Below are 22,306 nucleotides of genomic sequence, written 5' to 3'. Positions count from 1 at the left end.
ACAGAAAGGGTGTACAAGCAGGGGAGAGGGGCAGGTAGAGAGAGCAAATCCCAAGCAGGCTCCATGCTCAGCACAGAGCCTGACACATGGCTTGACCCATGACCCTGGGTTCCTGACCTGCACTGAAATCAAGAGGTGAAAGCTCAACTAACTGAACCACCCAGGCGTCCCCAGTCAACTCCATTTTAAAACAGAATTTTAAATGAATTTTAATTTTATTTATTTTTTAAGTAGTTTTTATGCCCAACATGAACTCACGACCTCAAGATCCTCTACCTACCAAGCCAGGCAAGGGTCCCTAAACGAATTTTAATTAAAAAAATTTTTTTTACATTTATTCCTCTTTGAGAGACAGAGTGACACAGAGCACAAACAGAGGAGGGGGAGAGGAGACACAGAATCTGAAGTAGGTTCCAGGCTCCAAGCAAGCGTTCAGCACAGAGCCCGATGTGGGGTTCAAACCCACGAACCGTGAGATCATAACCTGAGCCGAAGTCGGTCACTTAGCCGACTGAGCCACCCAGGCGCCCCATGAATTTTAATTTTAAATGAATTGTGAGATCAAGGTCACACTTGATCTTACATTTTAAGTAATGCAGCTATTTGATAAAGTGACGATCTTGTGTGGAGGATTTGTTAATATTATTTATTGTAATAGGATATGAATATGGTATCAGTGAATTAATGGAATACTAGGTAATGCTTTCAATTCTTCCTTCTGAGAATGTGTGAAATATAGAAGTAATATGTGCTCTTTTGGAATTCAAGTTCAAAATGGTGAACCATGTCTCAGCAATGTTATCTTGTATTCAGTCTAAAGAAAAAAACTGCACTGCAAGTATTTTAAAATCAGTTGTGGAAATATTCACAGTGGCTGTTTCTCACTCTAAGAAACATGGAGGTCATCCTGACAAATCTGGGATGCTGGTATTTGGACAGCAACAATGAGGATAAAATGTCCGGTTTAGATGTAATTCTAGCCTATTGCTTCCAGTTCTGCAGAATAATACATCACTTCCTTCAATCCCTGTTCCAGAGCAGGATGCCTTGAAGGGTTTGGAAAAGGCTTCATAAGTTGTGCCCCTGTTGGAGTCCTTCAGGGTAAGCACGCCCAGCAAGACTGGTGACTGCTAGCTCAGCAAGAGTTGAATTGGTGGAAGCCCTATTATGTCTTACCTCATTACCTTGGCTTTCCTTTTTTTAAACCTGTCCTTGGAAAACTTAAGGATATTTAAAAGAAAAATAGTGCTCAAGAGACCACAAGCTGAATCAAATAAGTGATAGGGGCCACCTCATCGCAGAAACTGTAAGTAGAAAATCTATGCTATCTACCTCTGCATTGTCAGTCATGGCACCTGACTTAACCCAGTAATTTCTCAATAAATGGAGGTAACAAATGATGGAGAGCAAAGGCAGGCAGACACAAGCTCAAACTCACTTCCCTGCTAAGATGGGAATAGTAATGCCTGCCTCAAAAAATTGTTGAAATGGTTAAATAAATCTTTCCATTTCTCTGTCACACACACACACACACACACACACACACACACACACACGTGCACGTGCACAAGCATATAATAACTACCCAGTAAGGGAAAAGAAAACAGAAACATTTATCTATAACTTACAGTTTTGCATGTTTTTCTGTTTTGCAAGAAATGCATCGCTGTATGGTCGACTGATTAACACCATAGATCCCGAGCCATGTAAAAGTTCCTCCCACCGAGATTGTCCAAAAAGTGTGCCGCCTGAGAGGGTCCACATCAAAGCTGTGAGGCACAGAGAAGTGAGTGAACAAAGATGCTCTTTTAATGCCAGATATTATTTTAGTTGTTGAGGTCATGCAGCTAAATTTTATAAAACATGGAAAAGTAGTATTGGACATACTCAAATATATTTAGTCGAGATCCATTTGTTGAATGCTCTATTACATTGTGTAAGCCACCAGCATGAGCTGATCCTTGAATGAGAACCGTTAAGAATCCCACAATCATGACAACCATCTGAAATGCATCTGTCCACACCACTGCTTTTAATCCTCCCTGCAATGGAGACAATGGATGTGAGTTATTGAAAAGGAAGGCTACAAGTCTTCCAATTCTTTACAACCTCTCCACTGATGCAATCTTTCTTTCTTTCTCTCTTTCCTTCCATTTCTTTCTTTTCCTACCTTCCTCTTTTCTTTCTTATTTTCTTCTTTCTTTCTCTCCCTTTTCTTTCTTTCTTTCTTTCTTTCTTTCTTTCTTTCTTTCTTTCTTTCTTCTTTCTGTCTTCAATAGTCACTGAGATATTTTATGTGCCAAGCACTATGTTATGCATGGGAATAAAAATGGCAAGTAAAAAAGACAGGTTCATTATTTAACTTCATAGAGTATATAACCTGGTGGGAGAAGCAGATACCAGACAATAATATAACTAATTATTTAGGATTGTGGACAGTGAGGTTAAGAAGGACAGGTTACTATGACAGCATATAGCAGTGAGTCCTGACCTGGTCTTGAAGAAGTGGCATTTGAAGGATGGAGATGTATGGCTGAAGAAATGAGAGAATGCTAGAATATGTAGATCGAGATGTATACAGAATGCCCAAAGGGAGGTTGCTGAATTTGCTAGAGGCCAGAACACACAGATTTTGACAAGTCTACATAAATGATTTCTTAAGAGCAGTAAGAGAGCATTAAAGAGGGGTGACACAACTCATTTGGTTGTGTCCGACTTCAGCTAAGGTCGTGATCTCGTGGTTCTTGGGTTTGAGCCCCGTGTCGGGCTCTGTGCTGACAGCTCAGAGCCTGGAGCCTGCTTCGGATTCTGTGTCTCCCTCTCTCTCTGCATCTCTCCCAGTCGCGCACTCTCTGTCTCTCTCAAAAATAAATAAACATTAAAAAAAGATTTAAAAAAGACAGCATTAAAGAGATTTACATGATGAGAGATTTTGTTTGTTGGCTTCATAGTGGTGTCAGGAGTGGTTGTGTGGACAACAGATTGCTGGGCCATGGAAAGAAAAGAAGGAGCAAGAGATACGCTCAGAGTTGACGTCAGTAGTCTGTGCCCAAGATGACAGAGGTTTGGAGCAGGGTAGAGATGGAAAGAAGTGGGTGGATTTGAAAGATACTTGGGAGGTCAAATCAGTATAACATGTGAATAATTGAACACAGATTTTGAGGAAGTGAAGGAATTGAGGACAATCACCTGGGTCTGGTTTATACAGCATGAAAGTTATTTTTTTTAATTGAGTGACAGTAAATAAATTTGGGGGAACTGAGATGGTAAAAGGCTGAGAAAGAAGAAAAGAAAGAATGATAGATTCCAGACATTCCTGGAGAAAGGAGCTTTAAGAGGTAGAGGATGATCAAATAGCAAACAAGGCAGTCTCTCCAGAGGATCAATCTAACAGTAGAGCTCAGGACAGAGGCATGAGACAAGAGGTTATCATGGTGGTTATCAAACCCGATCCTCTTTAGAGTCACTTAAAGAGTTTGAAGATAAACACACAACAACGTCCCAGCCCCAAACCCCAGGATTCTGAATAAATTGAGGTGTGGGTGGGGCCCCCGTTCTGCATGTTCTCTGAAAGCTCCCCAGGGATTCTAATGTACAATTATAGTTGAGATCACATGGTCCAGAGGAAAGGAGGTGACAAAGAGGCTGCTAGAGTAATCCAGGTGTAGGATCCCTCGTGACCACAGTGAAGGTGGAATGAGCAAACTGGGAAAGCTCAAATGAAGCGATATAAAAAAAAGTGCTTTGAAGATGAATAAGTACTATGAGAATGGAAGGACGTGGTATTTTTAACATTGAAAAATAGAATTATCATCCCCGGTTACTCCTCCAGAGTGTCAAGAACTTCTGTGAAAAGATGACAGGCTTCAACTTTATCTGGAGAAGAAAGGAGACATCAGGGTTGCCCTATCATTTCTTTTGTAATTAAAATGTAACTTAATAAATAGTCATCAAAGCCCCTCCAGAGGCCTTGCATTTGTATATTGTGTTCACATCCTGACATGAGGAATAATCAATACTTACCTCCCACCTGCCAATTAGTGGTATTTTGATTTTCTTTAAAGACATTAAGGCTTCTAAACCCAAATCACAACATCAGATTTTAGTGATATGAAGACCAAATGTCAAAGATGTCAGTTTCCAGAGGCTACTTGATATCGGTTATGCAAAAATATGCATAAAGCTGAACTTCAGTTAGACATGACGTAAAAGAACAAAACACTTTATGAAATGTACACCAAAAGGCAGATTATAGCCACCATGAAAATTTCTCTGACTCTATAAGTCTTTCATACAATCACACACACACACACACACACACACACACACACACACCACTGATCTATAACCCTGATCATGAGATGTCACTGATGTATTTAATCAGTCTGTGATGTTTGAAATCTAATGTTTACCTCAGTAGATTGCAAATCCCTGAATGGCAGGAATCACCTATTGTTTTAATCTTCCAAAGGTTATCTTGGGTACGCTATGCATTCATAGGATTCTAAAGAGTTTGCAATACGAGCAACAAGTGTTAGATAAATAAGCCACCATTGTAGTGAGATCCAGAAGCCTGTAACCTGGCTAGAGAGAGAAGAGATGGGACCCAGGTGTGGTAAGGGATTATTAAATGGGCAGGTTGATGCACATCAGGAAAGATTTCCAAGACTAGGCTAAGAGGCTTATACTTTATCCTGTGGAACAATGGGAAGCAAGAAGAGAACTGGGTCAGTTAAGTGGCATGACGAAATGGGTGATTAAGATTAATCTTACAGGCATGCAGGGTGGAGGGAAGCACTGAAAACAATTAAGAAGCAGTAAATTTAGTTCATTCTAGCTTATTGTAGTTATTAAAATATCCAGACTTGTTTCTGACATCTTACTTTTCGGTTTCTATTTGTGCCCTATTTTTTTCTTTTCCTTTTTTCTCCTCTTGCTTAAATCACTTGAGGTTTTTGTTTTGTGTTGTTTTAATTCCCTTTTTCCACTTTGACCATTCTATTTAAATGGGATTTCTTGAAATGTTGCCATAAATTTTTAAGTTAGAGTCTACATTTAAAGAATGTCTTAATCCCCAGCAATTCAAAGATTATAAAACCACCAAGTCTGATTACTCTCTTCCTTATTTACATGCTATGCTGTCCAAATGAGGGTTATTCTTTTTCTTAATCCTCAAATTACATATAATAGTAACTGGTAGTATTGGTGTATTTTAAAATATTATAAATTATAATATATAATATATTATAATATAATGCATAATTAGGTATGTAAATTATACCATACTAAAAAAGTTATTCTTTATCATTAAGCACCAAAAACTGTTTGACTAGACTTATTAAATGTTTACTATTTTATTTTCTTATCATTACTTCCTCCATCTAAAATTGGATAATTTTCCTTCTTCCCACAGTTTTTCTAGGTTTTTCCTAGATTTTTCTAGGTTTTTCTCAGGGGAAGATATATTAGTGGTAAATTCTCTTGGTTCTTGACAGTTCCTGAAAGTTAGTTTTTTGCTGAATACGCAATTATAGGTAGACATTGTTTTCCATTAATGCTTTGAAAATATTATTTCACCATTTCTGCCTTCCATTATTGTTGTTAAGAAGTGTGCCTTGTATGGGTAGGTGCCTCGGAGCAACTAATCTGTCACATATGGCCCGATGTACATGGACCAGGAGCTTATTTTTAACCTAGGTAAGAGATATGTGTCTGGGATAGAACGAACTAGGGTAGTGAGAATGGAATGAAAAAAAAAAGACAAAAATCAGTAGTGCAAAGAAATGGTGGAATTTGAATGTATGAAAAAGACAGGGGCATTTTTAAGTTGTATATTTTCATGATATATGTTCAAAAAGTGTCTGACATGCACACAATACCAAACTCCATGGATGGTCTGCTCTATGATAATATAGGATGATTTTATTTTCCTCTACAGAGGAGAAAAGAGAATCCAGCTATCTGAAAACTGTCATATTTTTAACTGGTTCCTTACAGCCTCTGTATATGGTTGCCAATGACTCCGAAGAATGAAGATTCTCTTTGCAGAGCATGATAAATAACAGATGCCCAGTGAATTTTTTTTGAACTAAACTGATTTTAACAATTATATAAATATGTGCCAATACCACCCAGCTTCCTTGATTAAAAGCCGAGCATGTGTTAAGTCAAATGTCAATGTAATCCAAGATTATCCATAAATAACAGACAAAAGCTCTGGAATCCTCAAGTTTACAAAATACCAGCATCCTTGATCATTCATACATGCATTTTGTCTTTCTCAATCACTAGGCAGTGAAGTATATGCTACCTATAGTTCATAATTACTGTTAACAAGCACTTTTTTTTTCTCAGCAATTGCATATGGTCACTTATTCTCTGATCAAGGAGGTACTTCTTTCATTAAATCTTTTCTTTGCCATGACTTTCTCGAATGAGCCCAGAACCCCAACTCTGCCAATGGTACTGAAAAGAAATTTAAATAAAACAACAGCACCTTCCTCAGGAAACTGTGATGGATAAGCCAACATATTTCTATTGAACTTTGGAATAGTAATTTATGCTATAAATAGACACCCTGTTGTTGGAGATTTGCCCTTATCCCATATTAGGAGTTGGTGCTAAATACTTTTTCACAGTTAGATACGTACCAGGGTACAGTAGAAAGTGCAAACAATTCCTGTTGCGAACACAGAGCCCCAGAGATCAAACCCAGTCACTAGAAAAGGAGAAAAATATTGAAAGAAGTTACTCTGAGAAAAGTAGAAGAGCAAGTTATATGAGGAAAAAGTCACAATATTTTTGTAAATGTTCTTCGTGGGCAAATGGAAATCAAATTAGAATTTTCTCTTATTAAATTCACCTCTGATAAAGATTATGTTTTGCATTGTTATACTTCAACTCCCTGTCTAATTTTTAGATAATATTAATGGCCAAAGTTTTTCTCCTAACATTCTGCAACTTCAAGTTTTTGCACCAACTTTTTCTTAGCAGATTTTGTCTGAGTGCTTTGAAACCACCTGAACATCAGCCATGTAAATATTTCTTGATATAAGTACATAGAATGATTAAATTGAATATTGAATACTTCTAATATTATAGGTATCATTATGAAATTAAATTTTTAAATTTTTTTGTTTCTAGGATTCTATTCTCTCAAAAATGTCACGTATAATTCTTAAAACAATCACTACAACTACCTTTTACACCTATATTCAGATCAACTACTTCATGAAATCACTCAGGCAGGATCATACATTATAAACTAATTTAATGACTTTGTGCATGCAATACCAAAATTGCCACCCTTTCAGTGATTAAAAAAATAAACAAACAAAGGACAATCTAACTTGGTGTTTGAAACCACGTAGGCAAAATGAAGCAACTAATGATTTCCATTATTTTCAGTTTTGGAATTTTGGAGCTTTATGTTGTGACCACTGCAGTCGCTAGAGCCCCCTAACCACAGGAATGTCTCCCCGAGATGTATGCATATTTCTCAAGGTGTATGTAAGCATACGGACAATGGGAAGTACCCACGGGAGTATGGGTAACTCACCTTGATTGAGTGCCAGGGCAGGGGCATACACCACCACTCCTGTGTAGAGAATCTGGTGGGGAAACAGGAATCAGGTGAACAGTGTGAACGGGGACACGGAAGAGAGAGCTGCCTCAAAGGCTCCTTATTGACCTCAGAGAGGTATCTCCCTCAATATGTGCACTGGACATGTCACTGGCAACCACTCTAATCTTGAAATCATCGATCACTGTCATCAGTTTGCAAAGGGTTTCATAAGCATTAGATGGAGGAAGAGCATTGGACTTTCAAGAGTGCTATGAATGTTGAGATTTTATGGCTAGATATGGTGTATTTCTGAAGGATATAAAAATAGGCTTCCAGGTACGTTTCTGATGTAAGCTTTCTCCACCCACCCCCGCCTCCATGCATATATCGCAATGACTCAGCCTCATGTTTGCAGCTTGCTGAAATAAGGATTTTAGAATGGAGAGAGTACAGTGCAGGGATGACTATAACAACGTGGGTGGGCTCATCTTTGGACTCCCAGGATTGTAGCCACTACACTGACGGAAATGAGTGCAGCCCCATTTCCTTTTAAATGGGATTTCAACATTTAGAGACTGGTGTGAGGGTTTTAAAAGGCAAAGGTGTATGGGCATGTCAGGGAGTGCTGCTTTTGTCATTTTCTCTCTCTTAAATTCTTCAGTTGGTAAGTGGGAGTTTTGATTAAGAAAGGGAAGATTATTTTCCAGCAAAAAGTACTTGGTGAATCATAGGAAGTGAACCAACAGCGTGCCACACTCAAATGGGGGGCAGCATGAAGGAGCCCAGAGCCTAGGAAGTAGGAGAGAAGTCCAAAAGTGGAGAGAGGGAATATTGTCTTAAAATTATTTTCAGCAAAATGGGCATTCCTGTTTCAACACAGTTCACCAGTGAAAAACCAGTTACTGGACCATTTCATATCCAAAGCAATGTTTACAAGTGAAAGAAAAGTTTTAAATAAAATGTTAACGTTTTTTTCCTCTGTGGTTTATAATATACACCTGTTTGTTATTTATTATTTCGGTGGATATACGGGATCTGTACAATGTGGATAACTCTCAATGTAATCACATGTCTCACAAGTGCTATCCTTGGAAGAAAGTAGTTTCCTCTTGGCATTAAGTCTGTCCCTTAGTTTCATGAATTGTCCCCTGAAGCAAACAAACCCATCTCTTTTCACCCCACACATTCTGCAACTGTAGTGGTCCTCTTCCCCTTACCGTCTGCACGATGTAGATGACAGTGGCTGCGTAGCGTACTGGTTTATTGAATCGCAGTTGTAAGTACTAGAAAGAACAGAGAGAAGGACAAGCAAAGAGTCAGAGTTTTACACAAAAGCTGCTCAGAAGATTCTCGTATGATCTCCCTAATTCCAATCCTTGCCCATCCATTCCATCAACCATACATCTGGCACATTGGTTCTGCTACAGCAAGGTTCTAATCATGTCACTCTTTTTTCCTAAAATCGTCAATGATTATCATTGATAAAGTGCTCATGCGCACTGGGTATTCTCTACCAATATGTATGTATATATATATACATATTCACCAATTCTTAGTCATCTTTCAAGAACACAGGCCCAGCAGCCATGCCTATTCCTACCTATACTTTCTCCTCTGCGCTCTGAGAGCAATTATATTACACTATTTATTACATTAAACTTGATCACCTGCTGTCTTGCGTATTGATGTTGGATTCATGTATCTCACTGTATCTGTTCCTTAAGGCTACTGTATAACAAATTACCACGGATTTGATGTGGCTTAAAGTAACAGAAACGCATTCTCTCGAGACTCTGGAGACCAGAAGTGCAAAATCAATTCACTGGGCCCAAATCAAGGTGCTGGCAGGATGGAGGCTTTAGAAGAGAATCTTTACTCACTTAACGGTAAAATAATTTTTATTCCTGAGACTCTGGTTCCATCACTTCCATCACAATGTGGCTCTGTGGTCACATTGCCTGATCTCCTGGCTATCCTCCCTCTGTGTCTGTCTTAGAAAGGTAAATATGACTGTACAGAGGGCCTACCTGGATAGATCCAGGATAATCTCTTGTTTTAAGAAGCTTAATTTAATCACATTTGCAAAGACCATTTTTTTTTTTTAAATCATGTAAGGTAATGGTCACAGGTCTAGGGATTAGAATATTGACTTTTATTTTTTAGAGGGGAAGCGATGCATTTTTCAGCCTATCACACTTACCTTCCCTGATACATGTAAACAGTGTCTTCTATTTTATTCACTTTTATTTTCATCTTTCATATATTCATTCGTTTATTAAATAATTATTACCTGACTTCCTTACTGCATTCTAACATGCAATAATACCAAATATGATATAATCTGAACCCTAGGGGATTTTACAGATTAAAGGAGATGACCAATAACAAATTTATACTAATAACAAGTGATGCTTCAGGTATGATATGTTCTAGAAGAACTACCAGGAGCTGTGCACACGTTAATAGCTGGATCTGGTTTACTGTTGGAGGTCAAGAAAGGTCTTTCCGAGTAAGTATTCTAGACTACACTAGCATTTGTCTTCTCCTGCATAATAAACATGTACGGAGTGAACAAAATAAATGTGAAAAGTAGAAAATGGGGGCACCTGGGTGGTTCAGTGGGATAAGAGTCTGACTTTGGCTCAGGTCATGACCTCATGGTTTGTGGGTCTGACTGAGCCCCACATCAGGCTCTCTGCTGTCTGCGTGGAGCCCACTTCAGATCCTCTGCCCCCCTCTCTCTGCCCCTCCCCTGCTTGCTTGCTCTCTCTTTTTCTCAAAAATAAATAAATATTTATTTATTTATTTAAATATACATATATATATATTTTTTTTTTTAAGTAGAAAATGTGACTTGAGGTTTCAATTTCTTGGTAGTAGTTTCAAATTGGTTGTAATTCTGTCTTACCCGCATTGAAAAAATATTTTTTTATTAAATCAGAAGTTAACTACTGGTTTCTTCTTTTCCTGGAAATGATACCTAACTGTTGCTTCAAGGCATAAGATGGGTCCTTCTTTGAAACCTAAAAGTAACTCCCTTGGCAGAACTGTTACTCAACTTCATACTAATACACATGTCCCAGTTTACCCTGATCAACCCTTACTCCAAGAAAATAACCATATTCTTTGCAGACCCTCTTTCTTCAGATGATTGATTCAGTACACTGTGTATGAGTCAGGAAATAGTCTAGTGGGTGTGTAACTAAGGGCACCAAATATAAGGAAAATATTCTTAAAGAGGTAAGGAAGTCAGTGAAGAGTTAATTCTCAGATGTCATAGGATAGAAAATGGTGCAAAACTTTTGTGGTGAAGACAATTTAGGTTCAAATCATATGCCCTTGAGAAGATTCATTTACTGCACTAAACAACGGCTTTCTTTTTCTAAAACTGGTGCTTATAAGTCTCAAGTGGCATAGTATTTGATAAAGCCAAGTATAGCAACAGGAATATAATGGGATCTTAATGACTGTAGCTGTCACTGTGGATGCAACACCTGAATTTATTGGCGCTCACATTTCCAGTACATGTTGATGGCATCTAAATGCACCTGTGATCATTTGCTTATGGGCTTTATTTCAGCTCTTCCACAGGGAAAGCTAGAAGTGCTTGGGGGTGTTATTGGCCAAAAGCCAGTGACAAAAGGGAGTTAGACAAATAAATATTCTGGCTTCTTTGCCATTGAGGAAGGACAACCCTGAGACATGATCCATCTGTCTCCCAGAGATCCTCAGTAAGATTTGAACCTCAATTGCTCACAGTGGTGACCTGCTCAAAAACACACCTTCTATTGGCTTCATTTCCTTCCATTTCCTTCCTTAACTGCCACTTGCTTCGCCATGTTCAATGAAATTACTTCCCCCCAAAATGATTTGCATTCAAATCCTTGTCTCAAGGTTTGCTTCTGGAGGAATGTAATTTAAGGCAAGTATAATCCAACTGGCAACTTTAAAAATGCTCATGAAAAAAGGTGTATCCTGCTGATGTGAATATTTTCCCCATCACATAAAAGAACTCAAGGTAGCCTGCTGGAGGATGAGATCAAGTGTAACACAGATAAGCTGTCTTGACTGAGTTCCCCTAGACCCACGAGCCACTAGCCAACCAATTAGCTGATGGCAGTCATATACAAGGTCCTAAATTAGACCAGGAGGAGAACTTGACTATTTTACTGGACTCTACTGAGCCTAGACCAAATTGCTGACCCATAGAATTGTGAGCAAATAAAATTATTTTTTTAAGAAATTTATTTCGGGGTGGTATGTTGCACAGCATTAGATAACTGATATAAAAAATCATACCAGGAGTGGAAAAATATCGTAGTAAAGCCCCAAAATATTTGGTTTTGACTTTGGGACTGGATGGCACTGAAGTTTGGGAAAGCAAAGGGGAGATTGTTCCTGAAAAATGAAAAGACAGTGAAGAAACTGCTACAGAAATCTGGATGAAGTCAAGGGTTTTAACATCTTTGTTTAGTTTCACGAAATTCAGTCCATTCAGTCTAACCTGAGAGGCAGTATTGAGAAAAAATATATGTGAAAAAAAAGTAAGACTCCTTGAATTCTAGGTTGAGCTTTGCCGCTGTCTCACTCTGACCTAACCCTCTGGTTTCTCTTACACGAGACAAGAGAGACAATTCCAACTGCATAAGTTTGTATCTGAATGAATGCATTTACCCAGTCTTTCAATTAGCTCCTCCCTCCATCAATGGTCCTCTTTGGTGTCTATCTATCTATTGCTACAGTCTAAGTAAAAATCAAAGTTCAACCAAAGGGTTGCATGCTTCTTGCTCGTTTTCAAAAATAGCACAGGTAACACTTACCATCATTATATTCGATTATTTTCAAAACCCCAGACCTGATCAAGCTACATTCTTTTCTATCTCAGTAAAGAGTAAGTCAACTTCTTATGTTGGTTCAAACTCACAGAACATGGATCCATTCTTTACTCCTCTCTTTCTCTCACTCCCCACATCCAATTCATACAAGAATCCTGGTGCCTATGCCCACTTTCAAAATATAGCCACTTGCATCATCTCTTACCACTGCAATAACATTAGCTTTTGCCTGGGTCACAGTAAGAACCTCCTAACTAGACCTCTGGCTTCCACAGTCAAAACCTTAGAATCATTCTCAACATCCAGCTAGAGCAACACTCAAAATACAAATCACATCATGTCACTCTGTCGAAATGCTGTAATGACCCATCTCACAGAGAGTAAGAGTCAATCCTCACAATGACCTAAAAGGCTTTATAGCATTGGTTAAAACCCTATCAAACCCTGAATATCCATTTTAAAGCAAACATATTATAACAGCATTTACTATGCTGAAATAATATTCGATAATGACATCTTACGCCTACACATCTAATTTCTGAAAATTTAAATATAGTTACTACAATACAAGTGTAAAAGGAGAATTAAAAGGGAACAAACTTACCCTCCAAAGTATGTCATCTATAATGCTTAAAAACCACTATAAAGGATGATATTTTAAGAGTAGTAGCCTGTGCCTTCTTATAATGAAAAAGTTTGGATTAAAGAAAAGTAATTCCGAAGCCATTTAGTTTTTAAGAAGTCCAAGAAAAATGAGAAGGCAGGCAAACACCAGCCTATAAACTAGTGTGAAGGGCAATAATAACAGACTGTATTTATTAGCGTGTGATAAGAAAAAGAAGGAAATAATTTTAACTGAAGTGAAGACAACATGATGAGACTAATTATAAACTGTCCAAGTAGAGATAACAAAAATGTATGATATTGCAAATGAGCTGAGCCTAATTTATAACGTGAGGGTGAGAACAATTCCTTATGCTTTGACACGGGACAGAATAATGATAATGTCACACAGATGGCACATCTTAGTCTCAAAAATCCCACTTTATATCAAAGCATTTAAATCAGTTGGCTATTGCTGTATAGTACTCACCCAGAAACTCACTGGCTTCAAAACAAAGGACATAATCAACTATTCTGCAATTAAAAGAAAAAAAAACTAAAAATAAAAAATTTAAAAAAGGATTTAATATTTGTCATCATTTTTTGTGGAATTGCTGGGTTATTTTTCTACTTGTTTCCCCAGGCCTCTCATGGGGCTGTGATCAGCTGCAAGGTCAGCTGGGTGAGAAGGTCCAGATGGCCTCGTTCACATGTCTGCTAGGTGTGTTGGCTGCTGGTTGGGGTGCCTCTGTTCTCCTCTCTGTGTTCACTCATCCTCCAGAAGCTAGCCCAGCTTCCTGACATAGCAGTACCAGAACAGCCTTCCAAGAGGGCAAAACCAGAAGCTATCTACCTCACGAGGCCTAGGGCCCAAATACACACATCACTTCTGCCACACTCTATTGGTCAAAGCAAGTCACAAGGCCATCACAGATTCAAGGGGTGGGGAAACAGACCCCACCTCTTCCAAGCCTTTAGCACTTTAAAGACCCCGGAAAGGATATCTATGGATGGATAGCAGGGAATGGAGGATGAGCAAAGAAACGTAAGTTCAAGTTGCTATAAAGAGCTTAAGTGGTATAAATGTGGGGACAGTAACAACAACAATTATACAAATCTCTTATGCAGCATTTACCATTTGCCAGGTTCTGTTAAAAGCATTTGCATGTAACACCTCATTGACTCCTCACAGACATCCTTTGAGACAGGTGCTTCTATTATCACTATTTTACATATGTGGAAATCAGGTACAGAGAAGTTAAGCAATTTTCCCAGTCATGCCACTGGTAGGTGGCATCACTAGCATTCAAAGCCAAATAGACAGAGTCAAGAGTCCATGCTTTTAATCCCGGCACCAGATTGCCAATTCTTATAAAGCAAAAGCCAATCCTCAACTCATATACACTTTACACAATCTGAATTTCTTATTATTAGGGTACTAATAAATTTAAAATATGTAGAGGGCAGGGGCACTTGGGTGGCTCAGTCGGTTGAGCATCCGACTTTGGCTCAGGTCATGATCTGGCAGTTCGCGAGTTCGAGCCCCACATCAGACTTGCTGCTGTCAGCGCAGAACCCACTTCAGATACTCCGTCCCCCTCTCTTTCTGTCCCTCCGCCACTTACTCTCCCTCTCTCAAAAATAAACAAACACTTAAAAATAAAATAAAATATGTAGAGGGCAACAAACTCTATAAATTAAAATCAATGAAACCCTTACATTTCCTGTATCTGTATTAATTTTATAATTGAAAGGCAGCCTCAGATCTCCTCAGTTACATATTTGCAAGTGGTTTAACGTAGTAAATGAACCACTTGACTAAAACCAGTTACAACCAACTGTGTATTGAGTAGCACATCTGGAATGGATTGCTCAGTAAATTTTTCAGTAGTTTCAAGACAATGTTTTTATTCCATTTTAATTTGGGGAAAATATACTAATTTATAGTGTGTGTGTGGATAACTTTTTATTTTAAAAAGTTAACATTATTATGTAGCAAAGTACTACTAATTTCCATTTGCAGTAGCTTTTGAACATGAGGGCATTAAAAAATCACTAAACACACGGTACAAGTATTCATTACATATATGCGTTTTACATACTGCAAGATACCTAGTGTCCCTGTTCATGCTCCCTAAATTTCAGTAGTGTCCCCCACTCATTGCCAAATTGCCCCATAAATATTTAAAGCTCCCTGTGTCTGCCACCACACCCACTAAAACTGCTACTCCTTGTAATGGGGTCCTCTATGTCTTTGATCTCATCTTTCTCCTTTCTCCCCTTGGCTCACTCTCCTCCAAGCACACTGATTTCCTTGCTGTCCTTCAAACATGCTAATCACACTCCCCTTTTAGGGCCTTTGTGTCTGTGGTTACTTTAGCTTGGGGTGTCCTTCCCTCCTATGGTGCAATTGTTTGCTTTCTAGAGGTCCCCACTGAAATAAATGCCTTATTATCATTGAAGTCTCACTTAACCACCCTACACGAATTATCAACATTCTGCACTCAAAGCAGAACTCCTACTTTCTACCTTATTCTATTTACCTTTTCTCTATTGTATTTAGTAGGGCAGGATATCTTTGTGATGCAGCATTCAATCTCTAAAGTTAGACTGCCCTGGGGCCCCCGGGTGGCTTAGTCAGTTAAGCATTCAACTTCGGCTAAGGTCATGATCTGGCAGTTGGTGGCTTCAAGCCCTGCATCCGACTCTGTGCTGACAGCTCAGAGCCTGGAGCCTGCTTCAGATTCTGTCTCCTTCTCTACCCCTCCCTGGCTCTCTCACTCGCCCTCCCTGTCTTTCAAAAATAAATATGCATTTAAAAAAATTAAAATTAGACTGCCCAGGTTTGAAAAACTGCCACTTGCTAGCTATGTGACATTGAGCAAGTTACTTAACTCTATGTGCCTCATTTTTCTAGTCTGTTAAATGGGGATGATAATAATAGAACCTATCTAAAAAGGTTATTTGAAGGCCAAATGATTTAATACGTGTAAAGTCCCTAGAGCAGTGCTCAGCACACAGCTAAATAGCGAATACATTTCTGTTATGACCGTCCTACATAGTATGTTTATTGATCACCTTCTCTGCTATAAAACAAGTGCCATGAGAGCAGGGGTCTGCCTCAGTGCTTCATCTCTAGGACCTAGAGTGTGCCTGGAACATAGATGCTTAATGAGTATTGAATGGACTATTGAATTAGTTGTAAAAATTATTTTCCACATTTGGCTATTTTTTTTATATATATAATTTGAAAAGCTCTCTCACACTTAATGAAATCTTCATGAAAGAAGGGAATTATGATTTCCTACATGGAAGCTGAAGGTGATAAACACTTGGTAACTTGCACAAGGTCATCCTATTATTAAGTAATGGACTTTGAAATCGAATTCATGTTTTCTGACTCTTCTCTCTCTATCCCTTGGTCTCCCTCTCTCTCTCTCTCTCTAGCAGTTACTTAGGTTTTGTTTTTTGTTTTTTGTTTTTTGTTTTGTGTGTGTGTGTGTGTTTTGTGTTTTGTGTTTTTTTTAATGCTAGCAATGCCTTTGGGAGTCAAACCTTAATAGCTGATTGGAAAAACCAAGGATATATTTATGTTTTCAGCAATGAGGATGATGAGCAATGAGGATATGTGCATATGTATTTTAGGACTAAGTATAAATTTAGTCATTTTCCCTTGAATGACATCCTAAATAGTAACTGTTGTATTACCTAATTCTGATTACCTAGTTTTGGTGGGGAGGGGAGTTGGAGGTTGGATATTTGGGGTATGATTATCTATGGAATCATAAGTTTTAAAACTTTCTGGAAAGTTTGTGCCAAAGTGGCTTTTGAAGTCTAGAGTAATCCTTTATAATCATTTAGTTTAGGGGGAAAAAAAAGAGGTCTTTTAAGAATCCTCTGCTGTGACTTAGTAGGGATCGTACTGGATAAGGAAAATAAATACCTTTCTCATAGAAACCGACTTAGGATCATGCTTAAATATTGGACACACAAATTCAAGGTTTAACATGCTATTTTTCTAGACAATTATGGCAAAATCAAAACTGCCTCATTTTCTTTTCATTAATATAACCCCCTCATATCATTTAGCATTTCCCCCCATGGAAATATTTTCTAATTTTTTAAAAAAACATTACCATTTCTCCACTGAAAATTGGAGGATAGTAATAACTTATATTAAAGTATTCAGCTCTATTATATAATGGAAAGGGATAAAGACAAAATGGGCTCTCGGTAGGCTTTATCTGCTATACAATTTCACTAAGCCATTTATCTAAATCTCAGTGTTCTTATCTGGAAAATGACAATATTTACAGTATATGTTCTGAATATTTTTTAGAATAATGATGTCAATAATACAAATAATAACATTAACTCTCTCTCATTGAAACTCTCCTACAAGTCAGGCAATGCATAATGTGGTTACAGATAGGTTCTCATCTAATCTTTGAAATGCCTCTGGGATTGGCTCTAGACTTTCATTTTACAAATGGAAAAACAGTTGTGTGTCCAAAGGTAACCTTGTCCCAATAACAACAAAATGTATTTTTACCGTGATGTGTAATTGTCCTGAAAATAAATGTGTTTTTCAACTACAATGTGTTATTAAGATGATGTATGTTATTAGAAGAAGAAGAAAAAAAAAAGAATAACCAAAAATGTTCAAGTGGAGAGAAAAGAGCAACTCCTTCCAAAGTAAAGAAGAGAATGATGTGTTTTGAAGTGTTGGGGTTCGGAGCCAATGGCCAAGAAAGAATTCTTGAGATGTCTTCAGTGCAAAAAGGTGTTTTTGTTGTTATTGTTGTTGTTTTTTTTTTTTGTTTTTGTTTTTTTTTATTTTTGAGACAGAGAGAGACAGAGCATGAACGGGGGAGGGGCAGAGAGAGAGGGAGACACAGAATCTGAAACAGGCTCCAGGCTCTGAGCAGTCAGCCCAGAGCCCGACGCGGGGCTCGAACTCACGGACCGTGAGATCGTGACCTGAGCCGAAGTCGGACGCTTAACCGACTGAGCCACCCAGGCGCCCCTGTTTTTGTTTTTTTTTTAATAATGGGAGCAGGCCAGGACCCAGGGGCAGAAAGAGCTGCCCTGGGGTTGAGAGGAGTGACTGATTATATCCTTGGGAGCTGGGGGAGGCAAAGACAGGGGAAGTTTCCAAAAGGACTTTCATGTTAAAGGAGACTCACGGGATCCTCCAGGCCTAGCTATTTCAAGTTAAGGTTGTTTTACCCTGTAGCAAAGCATGAACAGAAAGACAGTTGGGGGTTCCTGGAGAAATGTTCTAGTCCACCTGCCTCAAGTATTTGTCAATGGGCTGCAGGTTATAAGAAAATTTAATTCTATCTACATTTCTTTGTGCCTTTGTTTCCCACATCAGGTAATAGTTGTCTTACCTCGTAAGTGCTGGTGATGCCAGATCTGTAGAACACAGGGAGAAAGAGCTCTGCCGTGAGGATGATGACGACTGTGTAGGAAATAAAGAAGAGCAGAAACGATGCCCCAAAGCGATAAACCTCGGAGGGGGCCCCTAGGACCGTGACAGCTGACATGAAGCTGGCTGTCAGAGACAACGCTACAGGGCCAAAGCTCATTTGCCTTCCCCCAACCAGGAACTCCCTTGAAGTTGCCTTTTTCCTCTCCTTGATAGCAAAGAACACCCCAATTCCAGAGGAAATGACAAAGAGGGCTGCAAATACGACGTAATCCCAAACTGCGAAGTTCTTCACCTCCATGCTGGGAGCTATGGCACCAGAGTGTTGCTTTCAACCGGGTCTCAGGGAGGTTGTTTCCAAAAGCAAAACTCAGTACAGTAGACGTTTTGCCAAGAGTGGAGGCTGTAATTTTCTGAAAAGATTGATGAGCACAGGTACTTGAGTGGATCTTCAGACACCAAGTTGTATTCAGAGAAGACCTCAAGAGTTGGCTACAAAGAAGATTCTGGTAGTGGTATTGGTACCAACAGATGAGAACTTGAAATCTGACCCCAGCCAGGAGCTGTCTGCTCCTGGACTAAAGCATGTGCCACAGAGAAGGAATTCAGATGTGTTCTGAAATTAATAACCATGGGGGTGGAATGGACTCTCCAGATAACATGCTCTTTTATCTTCTGGATTTTTTTTTCTGACTTAAGGTTAAACATTACTGGGGAAACAATGGAAGTGATACAAGTTGACCATCTCAGCATTTTAAATTAGTGAAATGGAATCTGTAATACACAACACCACCCTTAGTGGTGTCTTATCCCCTGAGCAAGGGAGGGCGGGGGATGGGTACCTGTGATTGCCCGAGGCAGGGAAAAGAGCAAAGGACTGGTATTGAGGAGACCTTTGCTCAAGTTGGCTCGGATCGTAAACAAGCTGTGCAATTGTTGGCAAATCGTTTAATCTTTCTGAGCTTCATCTGGAGCAAGGGGGTAATAAGACCTTACAAGGGTTACTAGGAGTCTTTCAGTGTCTCAAACTTGCTACCCTGTTTTTCCTGATCTGTAAAATGAAAGATAAGAATATCTACCTCATTGGCCATTATTTGTGTTTATAGTAGGGTACTCCTGAACAAATAGTCATTTCTCTCTTGAATCAGAAAATGGATTTACCATTTTTTAACTGTTAATAAAGCATCTGTAGTCCTCAGTTTTATCTCCCAGTCTCCCCTTCATTTGGACATTTATGACACTTGTACCCAGAGGCTAAGTCAGAGTTAGCACTCAGACAAATTAGAAAAGGAAGGTGAAAATCCAGTTATAGATTCCTGTTTCTGATCTTGTTAGATTGCCAATTGTTCTGAAGTGTCCCCAGCAAGCCTCTGGGGGCGACAATTTCTCCATTTTGTTCACACTTTTCCTCTTTCTCAGCGGTCTTCCCAGACCCTAGCTCTACAAAGCCTGGTCATTCCATAGGGTCTAGTTCCTGTCTCCTCTGCTCTGTGGAACCTTCCAACTCGCACCTGCTCTCTCTACCTCAGCTCCTATGGGAAGCAGCCTCCTATGATACTCACTTTGAATTCTGAAAGAATCCTCACCTATTTTAATGAACGTATATGAGGATCTGCTTGAATTGGTCAGTTGTTGTAGATGACCAGCTTCTGGAAGATATAGGCACGAGGCCTGGTCCATAGTGCCCAGGAAATAGTGGCCACTATAGAAAATAAGGATATAATTAAAAAACCAAAAGAAGAAAATATAAATTATTCAATATGGCCCAAACCAGAAAGATTTTCTGTCAAACAGAGGAAATTCTGATTTTGCTTTTGACATCTGGATAAAAGAATAAATCTTTGATTATTTTTTTTAGCCTGGATACTGTCTTCACTCCTGACTTTGCTCCATGGATTTGATTTAGGCCACAGGAAGCTCTGATGGCCAAAACATGCTTTTAGTTACAAATAAATACTCTGGTTACAAATAAAGTCTCTGCCTGGAGCTATCTGCGTCCTGTTGTTAAAATTCTTTCTCTAACTTTGCAGACTTGATATGATCAGTTTTAATGGGAAACTAGGTCTTTAGTATTTTTATTTTAACCGAGGCTTTTAATTATTTTTACCATGAGGTATTCTAATTATATAACAGGTTTTTGTTTGCAATGGTCTCAGCAGAAAATCAGAACTCTGGCTTTCAGAGACTTGACTACTTCATACTTTAATATTAACACCAACTAAGTGTTAATATTCAATCCACAAGGTGTGTAAACAACTTGTTCAGGTCAGGTGAACACGTGTTCTCAACATTATCATTACATCTGTGAGGTCCCAGGGTTAACTACCAGAAGCTTGCAGCTGACGAGGCAATGAGTGCTGCTGTTTTTAATGAACCATCATCAAGAAACAGTATTGTCAGGGTGCCTGGGTAGCTCAGCGGGTTAAGCATCTGACTTCAGTCCCCAGTCATGATCTCGAGATTCATGAGTTCGAACCCCTCATTGTGCTCTGCCCTGGTGGTGTGGAGTCTGCTTGGATTCTCTCCCTCACCCTCTCTCTGTATAAATAAATAAATAAAACAGTATTGTCTACATAACTTCCATTTGTCTTGGATTTCAAAATAGTGAAGAAGCAGAATGGTTAATTGTTTGACATGCGGAGGAAGCTACATGCGTCTCATAGTATAATATTCCTTGCTTTTAACATTTTGCTGACTGTAAGTCACAGCGTCAACTTATTAATTTCATTCTCAGTTATTTCCCATTTTTCAAAAATCTTTTTCTCCTTTTGGTAACATTCAATATCTTCAAATTCTCTATTTCCCAGTGAAGCTCACTCTATGCAAGGTTCATGATGATTATAAAGCATAGAACCAATTTATTAATAACTTTTCAGGGAAAACAAAAGAACCAGCACACTCAAATGCTATATCAATTAGAAGGTGCATCCGTATATCAAAAATATTAACATGGAAGAGAGAGGAAATGTATTTCTTTGATCTGAAGAAACCCCAATATCTCCAGCTCCCTTTTGCAGGTGCTCCAAATGCAAACATTTGTACCTTATTCCTTCGTATGTGCTGTGACCTTTTTTAGAAGGTAAAATGTCAAGGCCTTCCCTCCCAACACATTCTTCCCTAAAGATGCTCCACTATCTAATTTACCCACCACCTAATAGGTTAGATTTGTTGTTGTTATCATTAATAGTCTCCTTAGTTTAAAATAGTTTTGCATCTTGCTTGGAACAAGTTCTAATGGGAAAAAAGAAGAGAATTTGAGAAAATTAAATGCTACCAAAGGGAGGAAAGGGGGAAGAAACTGGCAAGACCCGACACCTGGGGGAATGGTGTTGGGCACGTGGAATAGGAGTGAAGACAGAATACAGGAATCTGACTGGTGGCACAGACATCTCTCAAAACCAGTGAGGATTTCTCAAAACCAGTATAAGAAGAACCAAAGGTATTCTAACAATGATAGTAACTCATATTAAATCTTATTTTTTCTAGCTTATTGAGATATAGGTAACATATAACATTGTATAAGTTTTAGATGTATAATGTAGTGATCTGATACACTTATATATTGCAAAATGATTATCACAGTAGGGTAAGTTGATTCCATTATTTCCCATTTTGGGGGCAGTGGGGGAGAACATTTAAGATCTACTCTCTTATCAACTTATAGGTAAATAATACTGTATTGTGAACCATGTTGTGCTGGAGTGTAATTCCCTTTTTTTACCTGCAACCTTTATGGAAACACTGCTACATCACTGATATTATATTGGTGTTTCAACATTACACCAAAGGGAAAAGATGTGTTCATCTCTGGGTTCAACATGGGGGATAAGGAAGAAAAACTGTTGAAGGAAGTATGACACCTAGGGGAGACTG

General features: G+C 38.7%; 1 protein-coding gene across 1 annotated transcript in view; it reads right to left on the bottom strand.

Annotated features, from left to right (window-relative positions):
* SLC5A12 (solute carrier family 5 member 12) overlaps positions 1 to 19,059 on the bottom strand; it is a 47,984-nt gene extending 28,925 nt beyond the window's left edge. Inside the window, exons 1-6 of the mRNA XM_019456564.2 lie at positions 18,396 to 19,059; positions 8,782 to 8,847; positions 7,559 to 7,610; positions 6,651 to 6,718; positions 1,888 to 2,042; positions 1,629 to 1,769 (exon numbers count right to left, since the gene is read on the bottom strand). Of these exons, the coding sequence (XP_019312109.2) occupies positions 1,629 to 1,769; positions 1,888 to 2,042; positions 6,651 to 6,718; positions 7,559 to 7,610; positions 8,782 to 8,847; positions 18,396 to 18,734 (821 nt within the window). The 5' untranslated portion in view covers positions 18,735 to 19,059. The remainder of the gene's footprint in view (positions 1 to 1,628; positions 1,770 to 1,887; positions 2,043 to 6,650; positions 6,719 to 7,558; positions 7,611 to 8,781; positions 8,848 to 18,395) is intronic.
* Positions 19,060 to 22,306: the final 3,247 nt, after the last annotated feature.

The sequence above is a fragment of the Panthera pardus genome, unplaced genomic scaffold, assembly GCF_024362965.1.
Source record: "Panthera pardus isolate Hobbes unplaced genomic scaffold, ASM2436296v1 HiC_scaffold_12, whole genome shotgun sequence".
Classification (NCBI taxonomy): Eukaryota; Metazoa; Chordata; class Mammalia; order Carnivora; family Felidae; genus Panthera; species Panthera pardus.
The sequence above is the reverse complement of the archived record's forward strand: the minus strand, read 5'-3'. Positions and strand labels throughout refer to the sequence as shown.